Raw genomic sequence first — 27,487 nt, 5'->3', positions numbered from 1 at the left:
GATGGGTATACTGACCCTGGTAATAGATAATACAGACCCTGGTGATGGGTATAAAGACCCTGGTGATAGATAATACAGACCCTGGTGATGGGTATAAAGACACTGGTGATATATAATACAGACCCTGGTTGTGGGTATACAGACCCTGGTGATAGCTAATACAGACCCTGGTGACGGGTAAACAGACCCTGGTGATGGGTATATAGACCCTGGTGATGGGTATACAAACCCTGGTGATGGGTATCGGACTCTGCTGATAGATAATACAGACCCTGGTGATGGGTATATAGACCCTGGTGATGGGTATACAGACCCTGGTGATAGATAATATAGACCCTTGTGATGTGTATATAGACCCTGGTGATGGGTATTCAGACCCTGGTGATGGGTAGACAGACCCTGGTGATAGATAATACAGACCCTGGTGATGGGTATACAGACCCTGGTGATAGATAATACAGACCCTGGTGATGGGCATACAAACCCTGGTGATGGGTATACAGACCCTGGTGATACATAATACAGACCCTGGTGATGATTATATAGACCCTGGTGATGGATATATAAACCCTGGTGACGGGTACACAGACCCTGGTGATAGATAATACAGACCCTGGTGATGATTATATAGACCCTGGTGATGGGTATACAGACCCTGGGGATAAATAATACAGGCCCTGATGATGGGTATACAGACCCTGGTGATGGGTATACAGACCCTGGTGATAAATAATACAGACCCTGGTGATGGGTATACAGACCCTGGTGATGGGTATACAGACCCTGGTGATGGCTATACAGACCCTGGTGATGATTATATAGACCCTGGTGATGGGTATACAGACCTTTGAGATAGATAATACAGACCCTGGTGATGGGTTTTTAGACCCTGGTGATGGGTATAAAGACCCTAGTGATAGATAATACAAACCCTGATGATGGGTCTATAGACCCTGGTGATGGGTATACAGACCCTGGTGATGATCATATAGACCCTGGTGATGGGTATACAGACCCTGGTGATGATCATATAGACCCTGGTGATGGGTATAAAGACTCTGGTGATAGATAATACAGACCCTGGTGATGGGTGTATAGACCCTAGTGATGGGTCTATAAACCCTGGTGATGGGTATACAAACCCTGGTGATAGATAATACAGACCCTGGTGATGGGCACACAAACCCTGGTGATGGGTATACAGACTCTGGTGATAGATAATACAGACCCTGGTGATGGGTATACAGACCCTGGTGATGGGTATAAAGACCCTGGTGATAGATATACAGACCCTGGTGATGTGTATATAAACCTTGCTGATGGGTATACAGACCCTGGTGTTAGATAATACAGACCCTGGTGATGGGTATACAGATCCTGGTGATGGGTATATAGACCCTGGTGGTGGGTATAAAGACCCTGGTGATAGATAATACAGACCCTGGTGATGGGTGTATAGACCCTAGTCGTGGGTCTATAAACCCTGGTGATGGGTATACAGACCCTGGTGATAGATAATACAGACCCTGGTGATGGGCACACAAACCCTGGTGATGGGTATACAGACCCTAGTGATAGATAATACAGACCCTGGTGATGGGTATACAGACCCTGGTGATGGGTATATAGACCCTGGTGATGGGTATATAGACCCTACAGACCCTTGTGATAGATAATATAGACCCTGATGATGGGCATACAGACCCTGGTGATACAAATTACAGACCCTGGTGATGGGAACACAAACCCTGGCAATACATAAACAGAACCTGTTTATAACAGAAAAAGTATGAATGAATGAATGAATGAATGAATGAATAAATAAATAAATAATTTAATCAATTAATTAATTAAATAAAAAAAATAATAAAAAGGAATGCATATGATAAATAAATTATTTATTTATTCGTAAATCAATCATTAATTTACTTAATTATTAGAAATAATAAAATAAATAATAAATAAATAAACTAATAAAGAAAGAAACCAATAAATAAATAAACAATCAAGCAAAATATAAAGTAAGTTAACAAATAAACAAACAAATTAAAATATAAATGAATTAACACATAAATTATAAATTAATCAATAAATTTATTAATTAAATAATAGAATGATCAATTAATAAATAGAAGAATTGATTACTCATTAGAATAATTAATTAATGAAGAAAAGAATGTATAAATAAATAAACAGAAAAATAAATTTCCTAATGAATAAATAATTAATGTACCTAGTTAATTAATTATTAGAATTAAAAAAAAAATAAACAAATAAAATAAATAAAAGAATGAATAAAAGATTAAATAAATAAATAAATAAATACTAATTGTAAAGTTGATTTATTCATTCTTCTACATTTTAAATAATATTTTATTGAATTATGCATAAATTTCTGCATCAAAGAATAGCACTACTAGTTTTCATTATATATTCCGAATTTCCTCTCCTGTTTTCCGATCTCGATGTAAATTTGTTGCGCGCATGCGCTCTGCCTGGTTATAGAGGCTGGTTACGAGATCCAAAAAAGTATTCATATTATACCTCTCCTGGTGCCCGTAGCTTACGGTGTGGGAACCAGTTTACGATGAAACATCCAACTTGACAAGGCTGGGGATCTGTCAAGATGATTACACGGTGACACATCACGAGTAAGTTTAATCCTACTACACACACTGTAATATGTTTTGGCTTAACTTGGAAAAAGTTAATTTAATGCTGAAAATTTTTAACGATTTTATTAAAGTTATTAATACAAACATTCCATTCCGAATTACCTCTGCATACGGAGTAGTGTTTGCAAAAAAATCTTGATTCAATACTGGTTACATTAAAATCGATAAGAAAAAGACTATTAGTCGAATATGATCGAAAGAGAAATACAAGTTTATTAATCATAATGCATTCAAACTGTCAAATTTATGATCTTAAGAGTAATTTGAATTGTTCCATCTGCCAATGATCGATCAGTTATCTCCTTCCATTTTTGACAGTGATAAGGATGGAGGATAACCCTTCTCCTGAGGAGATCAGAAAGAGAAGGCTGGCCTACTTTGAACTGAACAACTCCAGCCACGCAGCAAGTACAGCTTTTGAAAAGGAAACGGGCCTACACACCTTAAATGTTAAAGAAAAGTCTAGCAATTTGGAGGGAAAGCTCATCCAGCACGACTCGGAGGGAGGGCTCACACAGAGTCAGCAACTTGCTGAGGATAATTTTGAACAGAAAACTACAAAGAATCCAATTTCGAATCCTGCATATCAAAATCATTTAAGTGTCACAGACAAGAAAGAAGCAAGTTCTATTCCGGAGAGATGGTTAACAAGGAAGATTTCAAATGAGGCATCACCAACTGAGGTGATCACAACAAGAGCAGAAGTCAGGGAATCCACAGACAGAGAAGAGGGAGAGAAGGCAAAGAGAGATAGTTTTTCCTTGTTAAGAGAGGAACTGAGAGTTAAGGCCCAGTGTGGGGATGAGGAGGGATATAACAGTGCAGTAGAACGACTGATAAATCTGGCCAAACAGGAGATCGCAGAGAGTGAGAATCAGAAACACTCCGGCCAGAATTCTGCGAAGGCCAGGTACTCAGAGCACTCCCCACGATATCTCCACCACGGAGAAACCACTCTCCAGAAAAAATCAGCGTCAAGTTCACAGGTATCTCCAAAAATTGATTATGTTTCATCAAAGAAAGAAAATCTTTCTCCCATTGCAGTGGAATATGAAGACTTTTTCAGTAAATCTTCAAAGCTTAAGAAATCTGGAAAGGGCCCTGAGGTGAAGGAGTCTACAGAGGAAACTGAGCATCGTAAGTTGTTCCAGAAATCTCTTGGAAATGTGGACGACTTAGGTCTCTCTACCCACAGGCCAGAGGAAAAGCCATCCAAGTCAATAGAGAACTTTATCCCAGGAGAGATGAGACAGGTATTAGGGGAGGAGAAATACAACGAATTCCTGAAAAAATCCACACAAGACATTGGTAATTTGAGCAGTGATAGGAGCTCATCTCGGGAGGAGAAAGTACAGAAACCAGAAGAGCCAAAGGTTCCAGAGAAGCCAAGAAATCTAAAGAGTGAAGCAGGACTGAAACTAAGTATTGAAATGGAGAAACCCAAACTGAACCGACCTCGATTTGAACCCTCTAATATTTACAGCCAGGAAAATGAGGATGAAGCAGAAAACCTCAGTTTACCCCCATCCTATCGTAATGGATATGAATCAATCCACAGAAATGTCGTCTTCTCCTCTGATGAAATTTATCACCAGGCCTACCTAGGACAAAGTCCCCCAGTCAACAGAAGTTACCATGGTAACCCTGCCCACCTCTCCAGAGATTACACACATGGACAGACAACATCAGGTAATTACAGAATGCATTCATTGTAATTTGTCAATTTGAAATCTCAATTATATATCACCTTTATTTGGAATTTCATTCTTGCATGATATTTGTCAGAAATTCATAATCGTTTTACAGCTCCAAGAAGTGGAGGACATGGCTACCCTGTACCAATGATCTCTCCCTCCCAGACTGATCAGCCTCCCCCATTCCCTCCCTCACAGGTTCCCCCACATCATTACAGGACACCCTACCCTCCTCCAGAGGAAATAATGTACACAGCCAGGAGTCAACAGTCAGAATTCTACAGACAGATGTATTCAGGGGTAACCCCAAGGCCTGCTTCAGCAGACAAACCTGATGTTGCTGATCCATCCATGTATAAACCTTGGCCCCCAGAAGTACCTCCACAGCAGTTCTATGACAGTTTCGTGCCACACAATGTCCCCAGGACCCAAGACAACAGATACATGGCCCCTCACATGTCTCACCCTCTGGAGGGCAATCACTTCCCTTATCCGGTCTCCCATATGCCTGACAATTATTACCCAGTACCCCCTGCTCCACCAGACAGTCGCTATGTCCCTCAGGTTCCGCCCTCACCTGATGGTCGGTACATGCCGTTCCAGGTCCCCAGACCCCCCAGCGTACCTTTTGTCCACAGCTCAGGTGATGCAGGTAAGCACTATCAAAGGAGGCATGAAATGATGCATCATGGTCCCCCAGCATACCCCACACAATCTCCAGCCGTACCAGGACCTGAAGGAGAGGGGGCTTTTCCACCTTATCCACCTCAAGGTCATGGTGGAATACCTTATCCTCCACCTCCAGTGAATGTGGATTTGGCGTCATACTTCAGTTTTCTGGCATCTCGGGGATTCCCTGTGCCATACCCAGTACCTGTACCTGGAGTAGAGAAGAAACAGCCCAACACAGACCACGAGAACAAAGAATCTCAGGAAAAAGAAAATGGAGGTGAATACATTTCATGTGTTAAGAACACTCAATGAAATGTAAAACAGCTAATATAATTTTTACTACACATTATATAAAGCTTTGTATTATTTTTTACAGCATTATTTTAATGATGCAAATGTAAAATTAAAATGCTGTTTTAATTACTACATGTATATTGTTGATAAAGAAAGTAAACTCTTTCTCTTACCCTTCTGTCTGTGTTCTATTTTTAGATGAAGAGGTCCTGGACATGATGATCCCACATCCTCCTCTTCAGAGAAAAGACTCCTCAGAAAAGACCATCCACAGGAAATCCTCACCGAGGAAGATTGTAACTCAGGAGGAGGTCAGAAAAAGTGAGGGGCTGCCAGGGAAGAAGAAGAGCTCGCAGAAAAATGACGGTAATAAGAAACAGGAGGGGAAGTCCATGGGTCAGAGACAGGAGGGGAAATCTGTGAGTCAGAAACATGAGGGAAAATCCAGTACGCATCAACACGAGGGAAAATCCATCACCCAGAAACAGCAGAGTTCCTCGCAGAGACACGTAGAGGAGATCAGACAGTTCCATGAACAAAGGTTAACTTTTATTTGTTATAAAATTTTAAAAAATGATAGCAACTATTTCCTTTTTCAATTTCAAAATCAGATTGTGTTTGGGATATCTTATTTATTATGTAAATGTACATACAAAAAAAACCCAACAAATCAAACATACAGAAAAGCACAAGTCTGCAGGAGTATATTTCCTGAATGATTTCTTTTCGCATGTTAAGCACAAATTCCCCTTGTAAATTACCACATCTTCAATGTATGTTTAACTTAATATTTTGTTGCATTCCATTTTTAGGCGACAACAGGAGGCAGAAGAAGATGCCTTGTTAGAGAAGCAGAGAAAGTTTGCCAAGTCTTCTATTGACCGATACTTTTCCTCTCTGGAGAAGCTGTACTACAGAGACAGACATGAAGAAAGCCGAGAGGAAGTGGAGCTAGAGGAAATTCCGGAGAACTCTCCACGGCAACAAGAGTCAGAGGTCAACACAGAGGTCAACTCAGAGGTCAACACCCAGGTCAGCAGAGCCACCAGTGTCAAAGCTGAGGGAATCACGGAGAGAATGAATAAGCTTGGACTAGATCTGTCATTTCTGAGAGAAACACAGAAAAGGCCCGAGGAGTCCCAAGTAGAGGGGAAGACGGTGTTAGTGTGTGAGGATTGTGGGGAAGTGAACAAGGCCTACATGAGCTGGTGCGGGGACTGCGGGGAATCTCTGGCAGGGGTGGAGGTCACGGTCATAAAAAAGTCCAAACCCTCCAGGGTGGTTAAAAAAGAGAGAAAGTCAGCGAAAAAGAGAGTCCCCATGGTACCTAGTGATAGCTCTAGTAATAAATCAAGTCGGAATGACCAACATGGGGTGGTGAAGAAAGAGAGCCAGGACAGTGGACTACCCTCCAGTGAGGAGCCAGAGAACACACAGGCAGGGAGAGAAATAGAGGAGATCTTTGAACATGTGACTGACCCAGTGATGAAGGGATTTATAAATAATTACTTCAGGAAAAAACATACAGAGCTTTTACAGAACCCTGACATATCAGACCAAGTGGAGAATCTCTTCAGGAGGAATGATCATAAGGAGGAAAAACTGTCTCCCAGTGAGGGTGAGGCAGACAATGATGTACAGGTATTGGATGGAGACACTGTACCTAATAATCATCATTCCAGTCATGACTTTGATTTGAATGGTGAAGATCTGTCAAAATATGTGCACGATGAAGAGGTCTGGTTCCATGAGAGAGAAAAACCAAAAGAGAAACCTCTCAAACATAAAAGGTCTGCCCCTATAGATGTAGAAGTGTTCAGTGTACAGGAGAGCCGGCAACAAAGAGACACTAGTCGGAGTCAGGAAAAAATCGTCCCAAGTCTAGATCTGTGTCTGACCAGTGACGAGGACAAACCAAGGGCCGCTCTGGACATTTCTACAGACAGCGAAGAGTGGCAGGATTTCTTCCTACCAAAACCGAAGGAAGTGGAGATCAAAGTGGAAATACCAAAGGAACCCGAGGAGACCAGACCATTCCTGGAGCAGGTGATAGGGGACATGAGATCCTCATCACCCACAAAGTCCAAGTCTAAAAACACCAGACCAGAGAGTAGGGGGAAGATGGTGAAGAGCATTGTCAGGGAGTCTATAGAAGCCCCTGGATACGAAAGGAAGTGGCAGAGATCTAGTATTGCCTGGTCATCTTACCACCCCAGGGAACTGAGTACAAAGTCCAGCCTTCCCCCTCAGAGGCCTGGGAGTGCAGGGGCAGCCAGGAGAGGGGTCAGGGGTCAAACCCCGGGTAGTACTGAGAACCTGGCAGGCAGGCCAAGGAGTGGGGCACCACAGAAGAGACCAGCCCTGAAGTCCAGGCCACTCAGCGCAGACCCCAAAGTCAGGTAAGTTAAAAAGGATTTGTTTAAAAAAGTACACAATTTAAGGAAGACTAATGCTACCATAGAAAATGTTACACAGACCACAAATCAGGATGTACTGTTTTGCTAACCTTTTTTAATGTAGTAAAAGTTTTTCACATTGCACAAAGTATTAAAAATAATTGTAAAAAAAATCATGAATAGTGGAGACCCTATAGTAATCTTTAATCTACATGTATATACATGTACAATTAAAAAAGTTAATCTCACTTTGTATAGGAGTACCAAACAAGATTCCCGGGACATTTCCAGTCTGGATTCACCTGTAGACTTACCTGTGGATTTACCTGTGGACTTACCTGTAGACTTACCTGTGGACTTACCTGTGGAATCACCTGATGAGCCACCACCTGTAGAGGAGGACAGTCCTTCATCAACAGAACAGGTACAGGAGGAGAGGACACAGAGTGCGTCGTCAGAGGAGGGACAGAAACCCCCGGGGATCCGAGTTCTGGATGTCACCTACCCCAAGGTCACTCAGGACAGTCCCTCCTCAGACCTCCCCGGACTCGTGGATCACCGGCTGACAGAACCCGAGACTGTAACCCCAGCAGGTGTGTCCTCATATCTTCTCAACAGCCCTGTTTCTGTGTTAGAAATAAATGAATAATAAGAGATCATAATTATGCAATGTTTATAACTGGTGAAATACTGTAGATCATCTTTTCCTGTGGCTGGGAAACCCAAAATATCTGTCGTGAAAAAGAAAATAGTCATTGACAATTGATTAAAGATTCAAAATTTTCATCAAATTGTGGTTATTGCGGATATATAATCTTAAGGAATACTATTATACGCGGACGGATTAAACGGACGGACGACGTATATTGTTACTATATACCCCCACTTTTCAAGCGGGGGGTATAATGAATAAAAGATCATAATTATGCAATTTTTAGAAAGGGATGACATATATATACATGTGATTTGATTTACATGTACATTGTTGATAAAGGTGGACAACTTGAACTCTGAAAACTTCACTGTCTGATTCCAATTTGATGTGTTGAGGAATTTTTTCACTAAAATTTTTTTTTTGTCCTTTCTTCAGCTGATCCTGCCAGTGTGTTGAATGCCCTTCATAAGTATAAAGAAATGGTGAGTGTTCTCCAACTACACAAACTCTTACTACACATACAAACAGGTGTTTATTTAAGTTAACATTTAACTGGTACTAATCATTAATTTAAGAACTTACGTTTTAAGATAAAACACAAGCTCAAAGAAATGATTTTTTTTTAAAATGCTTATATACATATACTTTTATTGAAAACAATATTGGCAAGACATTCCACTGGTCATCAATTTTCAGACCCCACGTATCCGGGACGGTCAGTTTTCGGTTTGGTTGTGCCTCCCTGACGAGCTGCTGTTGAATGTTCTCTCCTACCTCCCTCACTCTGATCTGATCAAGTGTGCTCGCACATGTCGACATTTCTACCGAGTCTGCATGGACAACACACTTTGTAAGTACGGACAGCTCTAGTGTAGGACCCATAACCCACAATCTGCAAGACTCTATTATAATGAGATGAACTTCTTTAACAAGAAATAGATTGCAGTACTGTGATGAAATTACTCATAATTTGGGGGGAATTAAATTTTTTTCTGTTTTTGTGCTCTGAGGAACCCACAAATTTGTACAAATCATGAAAATTTCTAACTACAAAATTATGTTTGTCTACTAACCATGAAATCAAATCCTGATTAGTCATTTAACTGTTGGAAAATTTTATTAACATAATTTCATTTTAAAAATTTTTAAGCACTGGTAGATATAATTAATTTTTATAAATACAGTAAAAGCCATCTTCAATGATTCAGGTATATGAGTAGTAGGTAAATTTTACTGATTTTACAGGGCGCTATATCACCATTAAAAAGAATCATAACTTAACTGATGAGTCTTTGGAACAAATCGGTAGACATCGTCCTGTCAGCCTCGCTTTGATTCAGTGTCACGGTGACTACATCACGGCTAAAGGTCTCCGTAACCTCTTCAGGGCCTGTGCCAGCTCTCTCAAGGTTAGTATTTATATATACATACTCTTTATACAAACTCAAACTTCTTTAGGGCCTATGCCAACTGTATATACTGTGGAATCATTTTAATTTCTGGGGGTCAATGTTAGTAAGCAAACTTAGACCTGTTCGTGGGGACGTAATTTCATGGGTAATTTGTAAATACAATGAATCAAAGTGTTTAAAAAATAAACATTTGTGGGGATGTAAATTCGTGGGTAAGGGTGACCCAAGAAATCCACGAGCATTGGTCCCCCATGAACAATGATGATTCTACAGTAATAAACTTGTCATTTGTGGTACATGTATTATTGTGAGGTTCCAGGTTAAGTTGAGTTTCTTTCTCTGAAGTCAAGGTATATCTACATGTGTGTGTATAGCACTGTATACATGTATAATATTGATGTTTATCTTTGTTGGAGCTAAATTTCTTTGGCTGCAGCTGATGTGTATATAATGTTGTTATATTTCTAGGAGCTGAACTGTTTTGGCTGTAGCCGGGGGGCCCTGACGGGGGACTGTATCCTCCTCCATGCCGCCTCCCACTGTAAGGGACTGACCCACATTGATGCCAGTTGGTGTAACGCCTCAGACAGCGGTATAGGGGCCCTCGCCAACTCATCCAACAGGTGAAAACCAAACTTGTTTTATGTGAAAATTATTAAAACTGTGAATATCGGAACAAGTTTGAAACTCACTGTCCTTTAAAAATCCAGATCTATCATTACTGTTTTGAATTGATTTTCAGGTTGGAGAGTCTTTGTATCAGTGGATGTCAGATGATCACAAACGATGGACTGATAACAGTCATCAAGAAACACGGAAAATGGTGAGTGTCCTTTATCATCATAGTGACTAATAAAAACATTGTCTGATAACAGTCATCAAAATACAAGGAAAATGGTGAGAATTCCTTACAGTTGTTATACCACTGTATGTATAACCTGCATTAAACCTTCACTTCTTAATCAGTGACCGTTACTTTAATTGCAGGCTCCGAGTCCTTGAGATGTTTGGATGTTTCAACATTAAAGCAAAAGGAATCGATTATCTGGCAGCCAACTGTATCAACTTAAAGACTCTGAATCTGGGACAGTGTTACAAGGTGGGAAAATGACTGTCTAAGATCAGTGTAATGAGGATTATTATGGAAATTTTTTTGGTATAATTTTAAGTTTTTCTATGTTTGTAGTTGACAGATTCAGCCATTTCACATCTTTCTACCAGTCTCAGTAAAGTAGAGACCCTGGATTTACGGGGCTGTAAACAGGTAATATTTTGCTAGAGATTTGTGTTCCAAATAATGATTAACAATATTTATGTTAAACTTTGTAAAATTATTCAGGAAAAAAAACCCAGATTTTATTACTAACTTTTAAGAAATATAAATACCATTAAACATACAAAAAGCATATTTGACATAATGTGGTGGTGTTTCTTTCAGATAAAAGACAACTGCATAAGATATATAGTGAAGTACTGCAGTCGCCTTCAAACTATAATCCTAGCCAACTGTCCAAATATCACAGACATCTCACTGCTGGAGATAGCCACATATCTAAAGGATATCAGGTCAGTAAAATATCTACAGATATCTCAATACTGGAGATGGCCACTTATCTAAAGGATATCAGGTCCGTAAAATATCTAGATATCTCACTGCTGGAGATAGCCATATATCTAAAGGATATCAGGTGAGTTAATATCTACAGATATTTCACTGCTGGAGATAGCCAGATATCTAAAGGATATCAGGTAGGTTAATTAATATCTACAGATACCGTAAATCTGGAAATTTTTACGTTGTTTTTATTTTGCGAATTCGGGTCAAAATGCTGCTGATTAATTTTAGATTCAAATTTTTGCGAATGACCACTGCTTTGTTTACATTTTCTTATTGGTGATTTATTTTTAAGAAAAATATTTTTGCAAATGCAATGAACTCACAAATTTGCTAAAAATTTATCTACACCAAAAATTTCCAGATTTACGGTATCTCAATACTGGAGATAGCCACATATCTAAAGGATATCAGGTCAGTAAATATCTACAGATATCTTAATACTGGAGATAGCCACATATCTAAAGGATATCAGGTCAGATAATATCTACAGATATCTCACTGCTGGAGATAGCCAGATATCTAAAGGATATCAGGTCAGTTAATATTTACAGGTATCTCACTGCTGGAGATAGCCACATATCTAAAGGATATCAGGTCAGTAAATATCTACAGAAATCTCACTGCTGGAGATAGCCAGATATCTAAAGGATATCAGGTAGGTTAATTAATATCTACAGATATCTCACTGCTGGAGGTAGCCACATATCTAAAGGATATCAGGTCAGTTAATATCTACAGATATCTCACTGCTGGAGATAGCCACATATCTAAAGGATATCAGGTCAGTTAATATCTACAGATATCTCACTGCTGGAGATAGCCACGTATCTATAGGATATCAGGTCAGTGAATATCTAAAGATATCTCAATAATGGAGATTGCCACATACCTAAAGGATATCAGGTCAGTGAATATCTACAGAAATCTCACTGCTGGAGGTAGCCAGATATCTAAAAGATATCAGGTCAGTTAAATATCTACAGATATCTCACTGCTAGAGATAGACACATATCTATAGGATATCAGGTCAGTCAATATCTACATTGGACATCAGATATTTATCAGACATTTCATTGCTTTTAAAATCAATCACAGATATCTCACTGCTAGAGAAATAACATATTTACTGTGAACATTCTTCAGTAGATGATTAATAGTAGGAAAGATGGTATTTATTCTAAGTAAAGGTGGACAGTAAAAAGATAGAGCACAAGGAACATATAGGTTGCACTGTTTTCTGTTCAGAATTTATGATACAATGTTTTAAACTTTAAATATATGTGCATATCTTTAAATTTTCTTCATCTGTAAATAAAAATTTCAAAGAATTTGTTTGTTTCCAACTTGACAATAAATTGTACAGTATAAAATTTTCTTTATAGGAATATAGATGTGTGTGGCTGTCGACATGTGACTGATGGAGGAGTGCGAGCCCTCGCTAATAACTGTACTAACCTACGGAGTATTGATATCAGCTCTACAGGCTGTACTCACAGAAGGTTAGACGTCAGAACTCAAATTAAATCATTGTACACTTTATAACCACCCACCCACCCCAACTAGTATCAGCTCTACAGGCTGTACTCACAGAAGGTTAGATGTCAGAACTAAATTCAAATTTGTTTATTACCGACCTACATCTCTTTAAAGTATGAGGGGCACATGAGGTCGGTTTTCACATCCCATTACACTGTATGCATTATCACTGTTATGGTATATTTCTTTAAGTGAAAACTAGTAGCCTATACTATTACTGGACAAGAAATGGAAGTGTCTTTTTTATTTTCAGTGTTCAGATGATGGCCAATTTTTGCAGCCCAAGGTTGGAGTCGGTCAAGTTAAACTTTCTGTCTGATGTCACGGAGCATTCAGTTATTAAACTGATAAAACACTGCAAAAGGTTCGTAAATCTTTACAGATCATTAAACTGAAATAATGCAAAAGGCATGTAGAATTTTACAGAACAATGAACAATGCTGGACGTGTGGAATATTTTTATTAATTTTTTTCTCTCAAGTAAACAAGAGCTCTTCATGAATTTTTAATGCATGATGTCTTTTAATGTTTTTTTTAGCTCTACTGGTCAGAGACCAGAAGAGCTTATGCGATAGTAAAATTTCGTCCGTCCGTCTGTCTGTCCGTCTGTCTGTCTGTCCGTCTGTCTGTCTGTCTGTCTGTCTGTCTGTAAACAATTTTTCAAAATGCTACTCCTCCTACAGTTTTGGTCTGATTTCAATATATCTTGGCACACAAGTAGACTACACTAAGATACATAATTCTGTGTATCGGTTTTTGATTTCGATGAACAGTGTTGCTGTTGTTACTAAAAATAGAAATTTCTGTGAAATTCTTTCAAAATGCTACTCCTCCTACAGTTTTGGTTTGATTTCAATATAACATGGCACACAAGTAGACTACACTAAGATACAAAATTATGTGTATCAATATTTGATTTTGATGAACAGTGTTGCCGTTGTTATTAAAATAGAAATGTTTGTGAAAATCATTCAAAATGTTACTCCTCCTACAGTTTTGGTCTGATTTCAATATAACTTGATACACAAGTAGACTACACTTAGACACATAATTCTGTATATCGATTTTTTATTTCGATGAAAGGTGTTGCCGTTGTTAATAAAAATAGAAATTTCTGTGAAATTCTTTCAAAATGCTACTCCTCCTACAGTTTTGGTCTGATTTCAATATAACTTGGCATACAAGTAGACTACACTAAGATACACAATTCTATGTATCGGTTTTTGATTTCGATGAACCGTGTTTCCGTGGTAACTAAAAACAAAAATTTCTGTTAAAAACTCTCAAAATGCTACTCCAAATATAATCTAATGTGGCATGCAAGTAGACTACACTAAGAACATAAAGAGACTTAATCAAGGCTCATTATTCTTTTTATTGCTGTGGTAAAGTTTCAATTCCCAACTGCTTAAGAACTTTTCTTTTCCTTTGCTATAAGAACAAACCAGTAGAGCTTCAGTCGCGACAGAGACTTCTGTTTTTTTTTTGGTATAAAAGCTTTGAAATACACATGTACATTTATCTATCTGCAAAGAAAATTTGTTTATACATGTATTTTGTACTTTTAAAAATCTGACTACTGGGTAATTTATGAGTTCAGGCATATTCAATGATCTTTTTTTTCGTTTCAGATTAAAACTGCTTCACTTATATGGCTGCACAAGTATCAGATCTCTAGCAAAGATTAGAGATGCTAATTCAAATCTCAAAGTCGAAATGTAAAAACACAATGACTGGAGGAAGATGAAATTTCCCTCAAGTATTTTTTTCATTATCTCTTACTGGGAAATGGATGTAGAAAGAGGTAGCATTTGAATTATCTAGTCAGATAAACTAAGGATAGAGGGTACTGATAAATACAACAGTACTCAGAACTGCAAAATGTAGATCAGTGAATTTTTATTTAAAATTGAAAGGCATAATTTAATTGATTCATTTATTATAGCAGATGTGTTTATAAAACATAGATCTTTATGTATACATTAACCGTTACATATATTTATTCTGTGATATGTTCCATCGACTGCCATGTTGTACTGTATTTTTGCTCAACTGATTTACATGTAAATGTATTAACAAAAGGCTGTGATAATTAAATGAATCCAATAAATTGTTTAAGATTGTTTATGTTAAATGTATTTCTTTCATAAAACCTTTTCCAAGCCTTTTAAAAATTGGTTTGGAAAATCAAATAAAATGAAAATTGTTCTGAAAACATTTTCAGAGCTTCATTTTGATCATTTCAAATATAATATTAATTTTCGAGTTATCCTTCCTGGCTGAAGTTCATATCCTTAACAATTGATGCCCAACTCCCATTGTGTTATTATGAACTCCTCCAGGTAACTTTTGGACATTTAAATGGTACTGTTTTCTGCTGAATAGATATATGCCTCATAGTATTCGGGTGATGTGTAAAATTATCAACAGTTTTTGGCTCTAACGGGCCTCAAACAGTCTGATAATTTTACATATAGAACAGTATTTGGCATATATCCATTACATATAGTTTATAATATACTTTCTACACAGGGAGCAGAAGATTTTATAGTATTTATGTACTGTCACTATATGTTCATTAGAACCCCATCCTTCAACTCCAGATCATGAGATATATGTTGTTACATAATTATTCCCAAGTCTTGTCTTCTTTCTGTTGTCCCCTCCATATTCCCCTCCCAACTTAATATTAAAGACCTTGTAAGCTTTCTGCAATATTTAAAAGATAATACTATTTTTCTTTTATTTTCTTAAATTTATAAAGCATACATGTACATGGTACAAGTAAGTACATAAATATTCAAAAAATTCAGATTAAAAACTTATTCGGAACACATCACAATGTGTATATTGCTAAATGATGAACGTGAATAATGCTTCCTGAAAAAAGGTTTATCACAATAAGTTTGATAGCACTTAAATATCACAGGCTTGAAGTCTTCTCCCAGATCTCTGTCTCCTACCCCCCTCAGGTAGATTTTGGCCTCCTCCTCATACTGAAGAGCTTGTCCCTCTATATTGTTCCCCTTGTATCGCCCTTCTGTAGCAGGGTGTTAAACAACCAACCATCATCTTCTTTGTGGAAGAACTGAGAAAAAAGTCAATAATATTAACTGTGACTTTTATACCTAAAAATACTTTTGATTTGGATGTACAAAATATGCAACTCAAAAAAATTAATTCCTCATTACAACCCAGTGTAATATCAAGAACGAATTTTTTTTTCAAAATTAACTGTTAATATGAATAGGCTATTAATGTAATGCCAAATAAATTTGCTGGGAAGCATAAGCAGCAACTATTATAAACAGAATTGATAATTTCAGAAATGATTACCTAGTGGCGAAAACCCGTATAAGGAGGGGGGACTAATAATGTACAGATATCATACCTTGGTGGGGAATGGTGTCCCCGTTTCTTTTCGATGTCTCTCTCCTTCTCTCTGTCTCTCCTCCAGCTGAAAAAATTATTAAAATATTTTGTTATACATTTACATTATACCTTCTGTGAATAATCTGTACAGAAATTGTTTACAGAAACTTCAAGAGAAGAAATTAAATGTACACTGTACACACATGCACAATGGTTTATTTGTTATGACTGAATCTTACCACTCTCTTGTGTTCTGATGCTGTGTTGACGTCGTGCACTTTGAGCGCGTTAGTTACGTGTTGCCAGAGACGACGAGATTCAAAGTCTCCTTGTAACTTCACCGGCCGGACTCGCTTCTTCCTTATAGGAATGTCCTTAACATCAATTGTTTTCTTTGAGCCCTGCAATCAAAGAAGTTAAACAATATAGTGTAAGAGCTAGGCGTACATAATTCATTTATAATGTGATGTATAATAGATAATTTTCAGAATAATCAAATTTTCAAGTTTTTGCAAGCACTGTAATGCTTACATGTTAGATAAATCCTTCACCACTAGGACAATTGCAAAAATAAGGCAAAAGTAATGTTTTGGCGTAATTTTTACAGATTCAAAATAGAAAGAGATTTAAAACAATTTTAAATTTCAATGAAGTCCTACATCTTTATAAGTGAACTCCAGTTGACTATTCCATTCTCCCTGGACTCGACAGATTATCTCCCCTGAGTTGTCCTTCACTTCCGCAGACACTCGATGTAGTTTTCCTCCGTAAAATGGCTGCAAATGAAGTCATATGCATTTTACTTTATATTGTTATTATCTCTGAGATTATAGAAAGTCCTTCTGTCAATCAAGCCCAAAAAAAATTAATTTTTTAGAGCAGTTTCCTTTTTATTCAAAAGTCCATCATGTAAAGTTTAGCCAAATTTAAATAAAATGCATTTATTCAGTATGACATCGCTTATTTTAAAACAAATATGACAATAGTAGTGAATTTCACTAAAATATTACCTTGGTGTGAAAAGTGACAGCTGCTGAATATCCAGTTTTGGCACACGTGATAGAAATTTTGTCTCCCATTTCTGCCCAGGGCACGGTTAGGATTGACCGGGCATAGGCACTGGGCATCCCAAAAATGTACTCCTCCCCGTGTTGTAGTAATCTTAGACTTACTGTCAAAATGAAGAGTCACATCACCAGTAAGTAATAAATGTAACATCAACAGTCCACGGTCACACGTAACAGGATGCAGTGATGTTTTAAAAATCTTATAAACATTTGTTTTTAAATCAAAAATAAACATTTTGTGGTTGAAAGTTAAAAGATGGTTTATAGAAAATTTCCAGGTTCTGGGTAAAATTTTGAGCACTGACAGCATACAGATACCTTTCCCTATCAGATTAACTCCAATAGACATGCCGTAAAATCTGGACTTGGTGTAAATGGAAGCATTCATACACACTTGTTTCTCTGGACACTCAAAGTAAAAGGCAGAGACTGAAATAAAAACAATCTCTCCTATAAACACTGTAGAAAGTTAAAAACAGAAACTGAAATACATGTATAAACAACTCTCCTTTATATACTTGTATGTGTAAAAACTTAATACATGTATACTTCATATCTAACAAGATTGTATACATGTACAGTATGTTTCTGTGACTGTAAATAAAGAGGTGGGGTCAGCTGCCAGATCTGACTTCGTGGAGCCTGTCAGAAATCTCACTCAATTAGTGGAATACTTTCAGAAATCTGACTTAATGAGAGAGTGACAAAAATCAAACCTTTTACTGGCAGATTGATGTAAACCTAACAGACTTCAGATTCAGAAATCTAGCTGACTTGCTTGGAGATAAACAAAAATCTCTCTGACTTTCTGAGATTGTGACAGAAACCTAACAGACTTACTTGGAGGATGATGGGACACTTGTTCAGCACAGTACACCAGCTGTGTGTCCCCCTCTGTACTGTTGGGTCGTGACCCGTCCACACCGTTGGATGGCGTGACCCCGTCTACTGAGCTCCCGAACTGACTGTTGTTTGATATGTTCTGTGATTTTCTAGGAATCTTCCAGGAACAGTGGAATGTCTCCCCGATAATTGGGTTATAGGGCTTCTTAGCAACAGATCCCTAGGATAGATGAGAGAATTGATAACTTTCAAAACAAATCTTGGGTATAACAAAATGAATTGACTTTTTTAAACATAAATTCTCTGTACATTCATTACAGATTTCATATAAAATACATTATATCATGTATGCACACACATATTGTACAGAGTTCGTTCCCAACATAAAAAATTTGAATTTATCAAAAAACATAAACATAACATACAAATTTTTACCAATATGATATGAGCATTGTAAATTTTTACCAATATAATACGAGCATTGTACCTGTCTGGCAGCGTGAAATGAGGTCAGGTACCACTCTATCACGGCCAGCATTCTGGACTCCGGGTCAGGTAAATCAGGTATTCTACAGAGATACAATGTAAAGTATAGGTAAATCAGGTATTCTGCAGAGATACAATGTAAAATATAGGTCACAGGAAATAAATCAAAACAGTGTAAGTCATATACATGTAGGTACATTGATTACAACGAGAAAATAAAGTGATAAATGTAGATACGACTTACTTTAAGAACATTTCCGGGTGAGCCATGCAGTCCGCAAACATTTCCAGTAGAGAGCGCCTCTCCAGAATAAAGGTTGGAAGCACCACCTGAATAACAACATATCCAGTTAAAACAGAACTGGCACAATAACTCCAGTTAAAACAGAACTGACACAATAACTCCAGATAGAACAGAACTGACACAATAAGTCCAGATTGAGTTGTGTTGACAGATCTGGAATTATTGTTTTGAGCTACAGTTAAGTCCTTCTTTAGTAATAACTAATGTAGGCTGACTGTTTTGAGCAACTTTGTTAGGTCATCCTTTTAATGATACTTTTGTTAAATCTTACTTAAGTCAATTCTCAAGTCTATGCCCAGTTTGAGTTGTGATAACAGATGTAGGAGGTTTGCTATTTGCCTTACTTAAGTTAATTCTTGGTTAACTCTTATTTTAGTTAAGTCTTACTTTAGTTAAGTCTTATTTTAGTTAAGTCCATGCCCAGTTTGAGTTGTGACAGTAGATGTAGGATGACTGTTTTGTGTCATACATTAGTGGAGTCTTACTTTAGTTAAGTCATACTTTAGGTAAGTCTTTCTTTGGTTAAAATTAAGTCTTTATTTAATTAAGTCTTACTTTAGTTAAGTCTTATTTTAGTTAAGTCCATGCCCAGTAGATGTAGGATGATTGTTCTGTGTCACACTTTGTTAAATCATACTTTAGTTGAGTCATGCTTTGGGTAAGTCTTACTTTAGTTATGTCTTACTTTAGTTAAGTTTTACGTTGTTTAAGTTTTAGGTTGTTTAAGTCATACTTCAGTAAAGTTTACTTAAGTTAAGTCTTACTTTAGTTAAGTCCATGCCCAGTTTGAGCTGTGTAGACCTTTCCTTTCTCATCTTCTTCCTCATCTTCATGATTAATGGGTCCTGAAAGAAAATTAAGAAACTCAAATGTCATTTTCTTTTACACTGACAAGTAATACTTGAGCCTCTCTGAACTTTACAATGGGCACCTGAGAAACACAACAAATTTTCTTCACCACATTCCTTGCCAATATGTGTTTTCTAGAATGCTGGTTTATTGTATACAACTTAAAAACTTTACCTATCCCAACTTAGTCCAAACACCACTTAGTCCAGCTAATGTGCTTTGTTGATGTACCCGACTTTAAATAAATATTATCTTATCTTTATCTTATCTTATCTTACACCAAAGATATGAAAAAACTCCACTGATTAGATACTTGCACCTTATACACATAAGTATAACAATTTGTAGTCTTGGAGACCTTCAATGAAATTCTTTTGGCATGTTTTTTATGTAAAATTTTTACCTCTTCTGCGAATAAATTCTAATTTTTTTCACTAAACATGTAATTTTTTGACCAAATCCTCATTAAAGGGACCATGGTTTAGAACCTTTTTAATTTTTACTTAATATACATAATTTCTGATTAGTTTTTGCCTAAATGACCCATTAATTATGAAAGTTAAAGTTTAATAAGGGAAAGTTATATTGACAGGATATAATGACAGACTAAAACAAATAACAAAACCTCACCTGTGTGACTCAAGTGACCTAAAAACCCAATAATAACAATTCAGCAATAAGTACTACCTTGCATCTTACTTTAAACTAAAACTACTTTGACTATAAAATATTGTTTTCAGAAATATTATCTCCAGAATCAACAAAATTCAATACATCTGTAATAATTTTTAATTTCAATGCAGGCATTTTTTTTTTCAGATTTTGAGACGTTCCCTAGCTCTGACCTTCAGGTTTCTCCTCGGGGAAGACGATTGGTCCGGGGGCGGAAGTGACTGAAGAGAAACTGCCATTCCTCTCCTCCATACTACTTGATATTGAGATGTGTCTTTGACTGTCATAGGGAAAAAAATAATCTGTTAGTCAAATCATTCCAGCATAAAACTGGAGCTAACTCAAAAGTCTGATTAAAAAGCATTTTTTCTTCAATTGGTGATTAGACCAATTACAGCAAAACAATTATTCAGTTATATCCTTCATCCTATTGAGATATACATGGATCAGCAAGACATATGTAGCATGCGGCTGTAAATGTACTTTTGATAAGTGACGATAGCTTGTGCCTATGTACACTGTTAATTAACACTTTATCTTCATATTAGATGACGGAGAGTTGCAAGTGTGGAGAAAAGAATCACATACATTGCACTTTATAAATGAATGATTCAAATTTCTTTTTAATTAAACAAAGAAATGTATATTTATCTTAACATCAGAAACTTAACCTATCTTTTTATAATTATATTAAAATTCCAATTGCATGATGAAAGCAAATGAAATATATGTAAATGTTTTTTAAAGACAGCTTTAAAAAGCATTGCAAAAGAGCTATATGAATATTGATGATGTTATTTCATGTTTACTGGCCAAATCAAAGATACTTTATAATAGCCTATATGAAAATAAAGATATCGTTTTTATTTGATACCAACTGCCTGCAAATCCGTCTAGCAGGTATGTGAGTTCTATAGCAATAGAAGATGATTGCATATTAGGTGAAAAACACATCAACAGGGATTTAATAAAACCAAATAAAAAGGTTACGAAATATAATACAAATAAAATCAACATAAAAGTATTACTGCTTAATGTAGACTACAAGAACAAAGAGTAAAGCACGAGTACGACACACTAACCTTGTAAATGACTCATGCCAATCATATGGGGCTCCGCCCTAAAATGTATCAAAAAATAACCTGGTCACTCGAACAAAAAAAAATCAAATTCAAACAAAAGCAACAAATCGTAACTGTTACTGCTGGTAGGGGGTAAAGTTAAGTGTTGGTATGACCTTGTTGGTTTACATAGGTACATGTATCAATTTAAAGCCAGGTTTGTTCCTTTTTCAAGCTGCCAGGGGTGGGATTTATTAGACACATCAAGAAGAACAGAGAGAGTAGGAATAGTCTAAAAAACAATTGCCCATAGGCCCAGGTAGATAGAAAAAGAAATAATAACAGAGTACTTAGCTAAGCTAGGGCTAAGACAAATGAGATAAGGAGACATTCTCAGGTGTGAGATGAAACAGGAAGTAGGCGGTGCTAGCGATTGATTGACAGCTTTACCTGTTGATGTTGAAGCATCTGAAGACACTGTCCCAGGCTGTTGAGGGTCGCAGTGGAAGTGGCTTTTAATAACAGCAGGTCCTGGAAAAAAGTTTGTATTAAAGGTTAATAAACTACAATTAAATCATTTTTACATCTCACAAATACACATGTATTTCAAATTTCACATAAACAAAGACATAGAGAGAGGGAATCATGGTTTGACTGCAGTCCGAAAGCTAGTAAATATCTGCCGACATTAATTTTATCACTAAAGTCTGAAATAAATTTCCTACATTTGTGCAGGGCTGTGCTTTGATTTGTTTACACAGTGACCTATGTTCTTACTTTGTCCAGACCCCCTATAGGTTCTTCTGTCACAGAAAGACTCTGAAATAAACAGTACACAAGCTGTCACTACAAACAACTCTCAGCTGGTATTTTCTGTGTGCTTAAGAACAGGTACTTTAAAATTGGCCAGTGGTCATGAAAAAAGAAAAATAATCTATTTAAATTAATTGCTCTGCTGTAATTAAGAGTCCATAAGAAGCATCTTACATCAATTTTTTCCCTGAGATGAACAGCATAGTCGTTGGCTTCTGAGATGTACTCCTTGACCTCTCGGAAAGGGTCCAGTGTGTGAGGGCGGGGGGCGGGGGCTTTATGTGACCTCTGTTGGAGGTCCTGTGACATCACGTCCGGCCTCTTCCGGGTGGATCCTGTTTCAGTGATGGTCTTTAAGAGTGAGGAAGACCGAGACTCGCGACGCAGAACTTGCTGTCCGCCCTGTTACACACAAACAAAACATATTAATTTTTTTGTATTGAACAAATGCTTAAATGACTTTTTAAGTCATTTGTTTCTCCTAACCTTTTTTTTTAACATTTTATGAGCTGAACTTTAAATATAATATGTACCCTGCATCAATTTAAAATCTGTTCCATTTGTGCTTATTTACCACAGCAGATTCTCTATACTACTGACAGAAACAAGCTAATTTTATTTTTCCTGTATCAACTGATTTGTATGGGATTCCGCAACGTAACTTACACTTGTCATGTGATTTGTATGGTATTCAGCAGTGGTTCGAAGTTTGTCTATCCACAGTTGTCTCTCTTTTGTACTGCCAGCTAGTTGGATAAAAAAAAAATATTCAAAAATTTTATAAAAATCACTGAAATTACATTAATGCTGCTATAACAAAACAAAGGACAATCAGACACCCACCTTTGAGTCTGTAAATTTCTCCGTTAGCAGCACTGACTGAGAATGTCTGTGAATCCTCATCTGATGGGGAAATCACTGCCCCCTAAAACAGACAACAGGGTCTCCATTATCCATCAACTCACACGAGTATACACTCAGTAAATGTGTAAAAGTGTCACAAGCAGTTGAACAAAGCATGCCCCCTTAATTATAAAGTCACCATTCAACAAATTCTGGCCTGTATATAGTCATACTGATCAAAGCACTGTTGCGTTACCTTTTCTTTTTAACTTATTGTACTCAATGATATAAAAGTGTTTTAATTTTTTTTTTTTTACACATGCTAAATCTAGATGATGTATATGAATTAAGCATTTTAATATTAGTTTATTATTTACATGTCCAATAATGGTGTAACATCATCAGCATCTGAGATAAAGAATGGATTATGTTTTACAGAACTATGAAAAAAAAATTATGCTTTAAATGCCCTCAAGTTCTGGTTTCAGCTAATAAAATAGAGTCTCTAATCCTATTAAAATCATTAGTACATTATCAGTACATGTATACAGGATGACAATACTCAGGAAAAAGCTAAGTACTCCAACATGGCTAAAATAAAGTGTGCATTGTTCTTTTGAACTACATCGTTTTTGATAAACCTTCACAAAATGTGAATGTGTTCATTTTACACTAGACCTTACAGTGACATGAACTAAATGAAAATATACTGTAATAATGAAAAAGTGACAATAATACACCAGATAAACATCATACAAAGGTTAAGATAAACAATTTAAGGCTTTATCACCAGATAAACATTTTTAAGAAATTACCATGAGATAAACATTCAAAGATATTACCGGAAGATGAACAATTAAAGGCAATAACATGAGATAAATAAAAATGAGACATTACGGCCAGATAAACAATTTACTGTTATCTATATGTGTACAACTTACCGCCAGATGAACGCATCCTCTGGGTCTCTGTTTCTTGTGCTCCTCTTTCTACAAAAAGGAAAAAAATTTAATTGATACAGATTTAGATTTGTCAATCCTTACATACTGTAATACTCGACAGCAGTATTCACTGTTGACCACTCATGTGACAATTCATGTGGTCAACAAAGGATTAATAAATAAAACAAGAGGCCCATGGGCCACATCGCGAGAAGCTTTGACCATTCTGTTCTTTACCAGATTTCCCCCTTGTAATACATAATGCATCCCCACCCTACCCCACTGATCATAATTTAGACATTTTGAAATCTACACTACCCCAGGATCCTTCCATGTGCACATAAGTTTCAGCTTTTCTGGCCCAGTGGTTCTTGAGAAGAAGATTTTCAAAGATTTTTCCTATATATTTCTATGTAAAACTTTGATTCCCAATTGTGACCCCGCCCTTCCCCCTGGGGTCATGATTTGAACAATTTAGAATCTACACAACCCCAGGATGCTTCCACATAAGTTTCAGCTTTTCTGGCCCAGTGGTTCTTGAGAAGAAGATTTTCAAAGATTTTTCCTATATATTTCTATGTAAAACTTTGATTCCCCATTGTGGCCCCGCCCTTTCCCCGGGGGTCATGATTTTTACAATTTAGAATCTACATTACCCCAGGATGCTTCCACATAAGTTTCAGCTTTTCTGGCCCAGTGGTTCTTGAGAAGAAGATTTTTTAATGACTACACCCTATTTTTGTCTTTTCTTGATTTTCTCCCCTTGTGAGGTGATTTGGCCCTTTATTTTAATAATTTAAATTTCCCTTCACCCAAGGATGCTTTGTACCAAGTTTGGTCAAAATTGGCCCAGTGGTTCTTGAGAAGAAGTCGAAAATGTGAAAAGTTTACAGACAGACAGACAGACAGACGGAGGAACGACGGACAAAATATGATCAGAAAAGCTCACTTGAGCCTTCGGCTCAGGTGAGCTAAAAATCTATCATAGTTTCAGTAGTAAATGTGCATACAGCCTAAGGAAAGATGTAACTGGGTTTATAAGTTCAACATCTACCTTTCTAATGAATATTTTCGTTATAAAGTGCACTTTTGTGTATCTAAAGCTAAATATGTCAAGCACACAGAATAAAGCAGCCTACTGATTGAAAATATTTCCTCTTTATGTGTATCTTGTTTTCTTTTATTTTTCCTTGTATATAAATACATGTATTTATAAATTTTGTCTTGCAAGTACATGTATCAAATAAACCTTCTAAAATTGTATTGAGACATTGTTGCAAATTAGTGTTTGGAGGATTTTCCAAGAGAGGTCAAGGTTATAAAAGTTGTTTATACAAAAAAACATTTCACATATCTATACATAATCATTTTGTGACAGACCACTGTCCATTTCTTTATCACCTTGTCTTCTGGAATTCTGTTGTGTGGACATACTTTTTGTCACTGAGTCATAATTCTGTGAAATCCAGATCCAGGGGAAATCATACCAAACACATTTCTTTAAAAAATGTACTGTGGTGCATTGTGATAAATTTCTTCAGCAAATTTTTGACTGACACAAGTGTAAATTATCCTAGATGGATAAAGTATGTCTACATCTTTACAGACACATTCAAGAACAAAGTATACTATCCAAAATTATTTATATTTTACCCTCTCTTTATAAAAGTACGGTACAATAGGGGTACAAAATAAAGCAGTCAAATAAAATGTCTTTCACTAACACTGTAAAAGCTATACATCAAGTGTGAATTTTTGGCACAAAAGTCTGTTCAAATTAAAATCCAGTATCCTTGGGTTTCAGTTGGAACTCTTACAAACAAGCTTTCCCTAGTGTTAACAAATGTACTTTCTCATTGCCCCATGAGGGCCCTTAATTCCATGGTCAATAAACTAATTGATCTGAATTGAAATGAATATTCCTCTAGCAGGAAATGCACTTTTGAGAAAATATATTATATAGAATATTCGTACATTTCTAACTACTCAACTAAAAATGTCCCAGCATCCTGAATTCTGGATCCATCTTGAATCACTCACCTCAAAATACTCCAACATGCCGGACTCGGCGTCCATGACAAACCAGCGGTACTGCCAGCCCTTCACTACATTGGTGTATTTGTTCAACTGCCCCTCCATTGTTTACAAGAACAGAAATTTGACTATGCTGCAATAAAAGAAAAGCAGCAATTAGAATCCACCTACAGAAACGTAACTCTCCATAACAGAACACCATCATAAACAGTCTCTAAGCTCCTATACAAAGAAAGACTTTCTGAATTCAAGGGATAAATGACTGAATAACTTCAGTTTGAGATTGCAATTTCTGTAAACTTTCATTAAGATTGCTTCAGCCATCTCCGGGAACATTGGATTCAGGATTTTGCATTATCAATGGAGTGCTTTTTGATGGCAAGGGTCTGGGTATATGTATTGCAGAGGTATCCAGATTTTCAGTCACAAAATTGGTTGAAAAAACATAGTACTTAGAAAGAGCACACTAGTGCAATATGTAGCATATGCTGCACACATCAAGTGGGTTTTGCGCGCGCTACATTTTGTACAACACATTTTTTTTATATGCTTCTAACAACCACATGGAACGCTTCAAAATGTTTGATTCATAATTCATATCAAGACGAAATTAAGACTTTATCATGTTTATGTTTTGATTGGTGGATATTTTTTCAAAGTTATGACCTTGAACTAATAGTGAAAATAGACAACAACCTTACCTCAGTACTGGTAAATATCTCATGAGGCATTTGTTAGTAAGCTGTCCATTGAATTTTTGTCAACTGCCCTCTTCAGCTTTAACGATCGAGTACATCTGCACATCAAAAGGGGTGAAAAAAAAGTTTATGGTATAAACAACATATATCAAAAGATTTCATTTACGGATATCCGAATAATTATATTGCGAACATTTTTTAATACAGTCATGTACCCTTAACCGGAAGTTGGGTCAAAAAAAATTCGATATGTAAATCTTTTAAAAATTGAGACTCATTTTCTGAGGTTTAAATGTGTAAAAAGTATAGCAATGTATATTTTGCTGTATTACACACGTGAAGACATAAAATTTAATAATATTATGAACAGTGATGAAAAATCACTGACTGTCGGTGCTAGGAAAGACCTTTGACATTACCACTAAAGAAATACAATATACACTATTCAAATTTCTAAGGCTATATATGAAAATAATCTTTCTGAAAACTTTCAAAATAAGTTGATTAAAAAAACAAAATTCCTATATGATTTTATTTATGAGTATGTGCATA

The 27,487-nt window shown here is 36.6% G+C and overlaps 2 protein-coding genes across 2 annotated transcripts; one reads left to right on the top strand and one right to left on the bottom strand.

The window, feature by feature from the left end:
* Nucleotides 1-2,553: 2,553 nt before the first annotated feature.
* LOC134266506 (uncharacterized) lies at nucleotides 2,554-14,920 on the top strand. The gene is made up of 17 exons (XM_062748729.1): nucleotides 2,554-2,651; nucleotides 2,994-4,364; nucleotides 4,482-5,318; nucleotides 5,534-5,876; nucleotides 6,148-7,734; nucleotides 7,990-8,324; nucleotides 8,822-8,868; nucleotides 9,083-9,236; nucleotides 9,632-9,795; nucleotides 10,267-10,421; nucleotides 10,541-10,621; nucleotides 10,786-10,897; nucleotides 10,985-11,062; nucleotides 11,237-11,364; nucleotides 12,799-12,915; nucleotides 13,206-13,316; nucleotides 14,584-14,920. Coding segments are annotated over exons 1-17 (5,712 nt in total). The 5' UTR covers nucleotides 2,554-2,650; the 3' UTR covers nucleotides 14,675-14,920.
* Nucleotides 14,921-15,692: 772 nt separating this feature from the next.
* LOC134266505 (oxysterol-binding protein-related protein 11-like) lies at nucleotides 15,693-26,388 on the bottom strand. The gene is given in 20 exon segments (XM_062748728.1): nucleotides 15,693-16,040; nucleotides 16,344-16,409; nucleotides 16,564-16,725; nucleotides 16,984-17,100; nucleotides 17,335-17,495; nucleotides 17,710-17,820; nucleotides 18,232-18,454; nucleotides 18,722-18,803; nucleotides 18,965-19,050; nucleotides 19,428-19,504; nucleotides 19,789-19,869; nucleotides 20,719-20,825; nucleotides 21,628-21,665; nucleotides 22,057-22,137; nucleotides 22,384-22,425; nucleotides 22,594-22,821; nucleotides 23,086-23,165; nucleotides 23,263-23,344; nucleotides 24,204-24,251; nucleotides 26,244-26,388. Coding segments are annotated over 20 exon segments (2,046 nt in total). The 5' UTR covers nucleotides 26,343-26,388; the 3' UTR covers nucleotides 15,693-15,965.
* Between the last annotated feature and the right edge of the window lie 1,099 nt (nucleotides 26,389-27,487).

Source organism: Saccostrea cucullata, unplaced genomic scaffold (assembly GCF_032062105.1).
Source record: "Saccostrea cucullata isolate Sc308-1 unplaced genomic scaffold, CSIRO_AGI_Scuc_v1 ctg1349, whole genome shotgun sequence".
In the NCBI taxonomy this organism is placed as follows: Eukaryota; Metazoa; Mollusca; class Bivalvia; order Ostreida; family Ostreidae; genus Saccostrea; species Saccostrea cuccullata.
The sequence above is the reverse complement of the archived record's forward strand: the minus strand, read 5'-3'. Positions and strand labels throughout refer to the sequence as shown.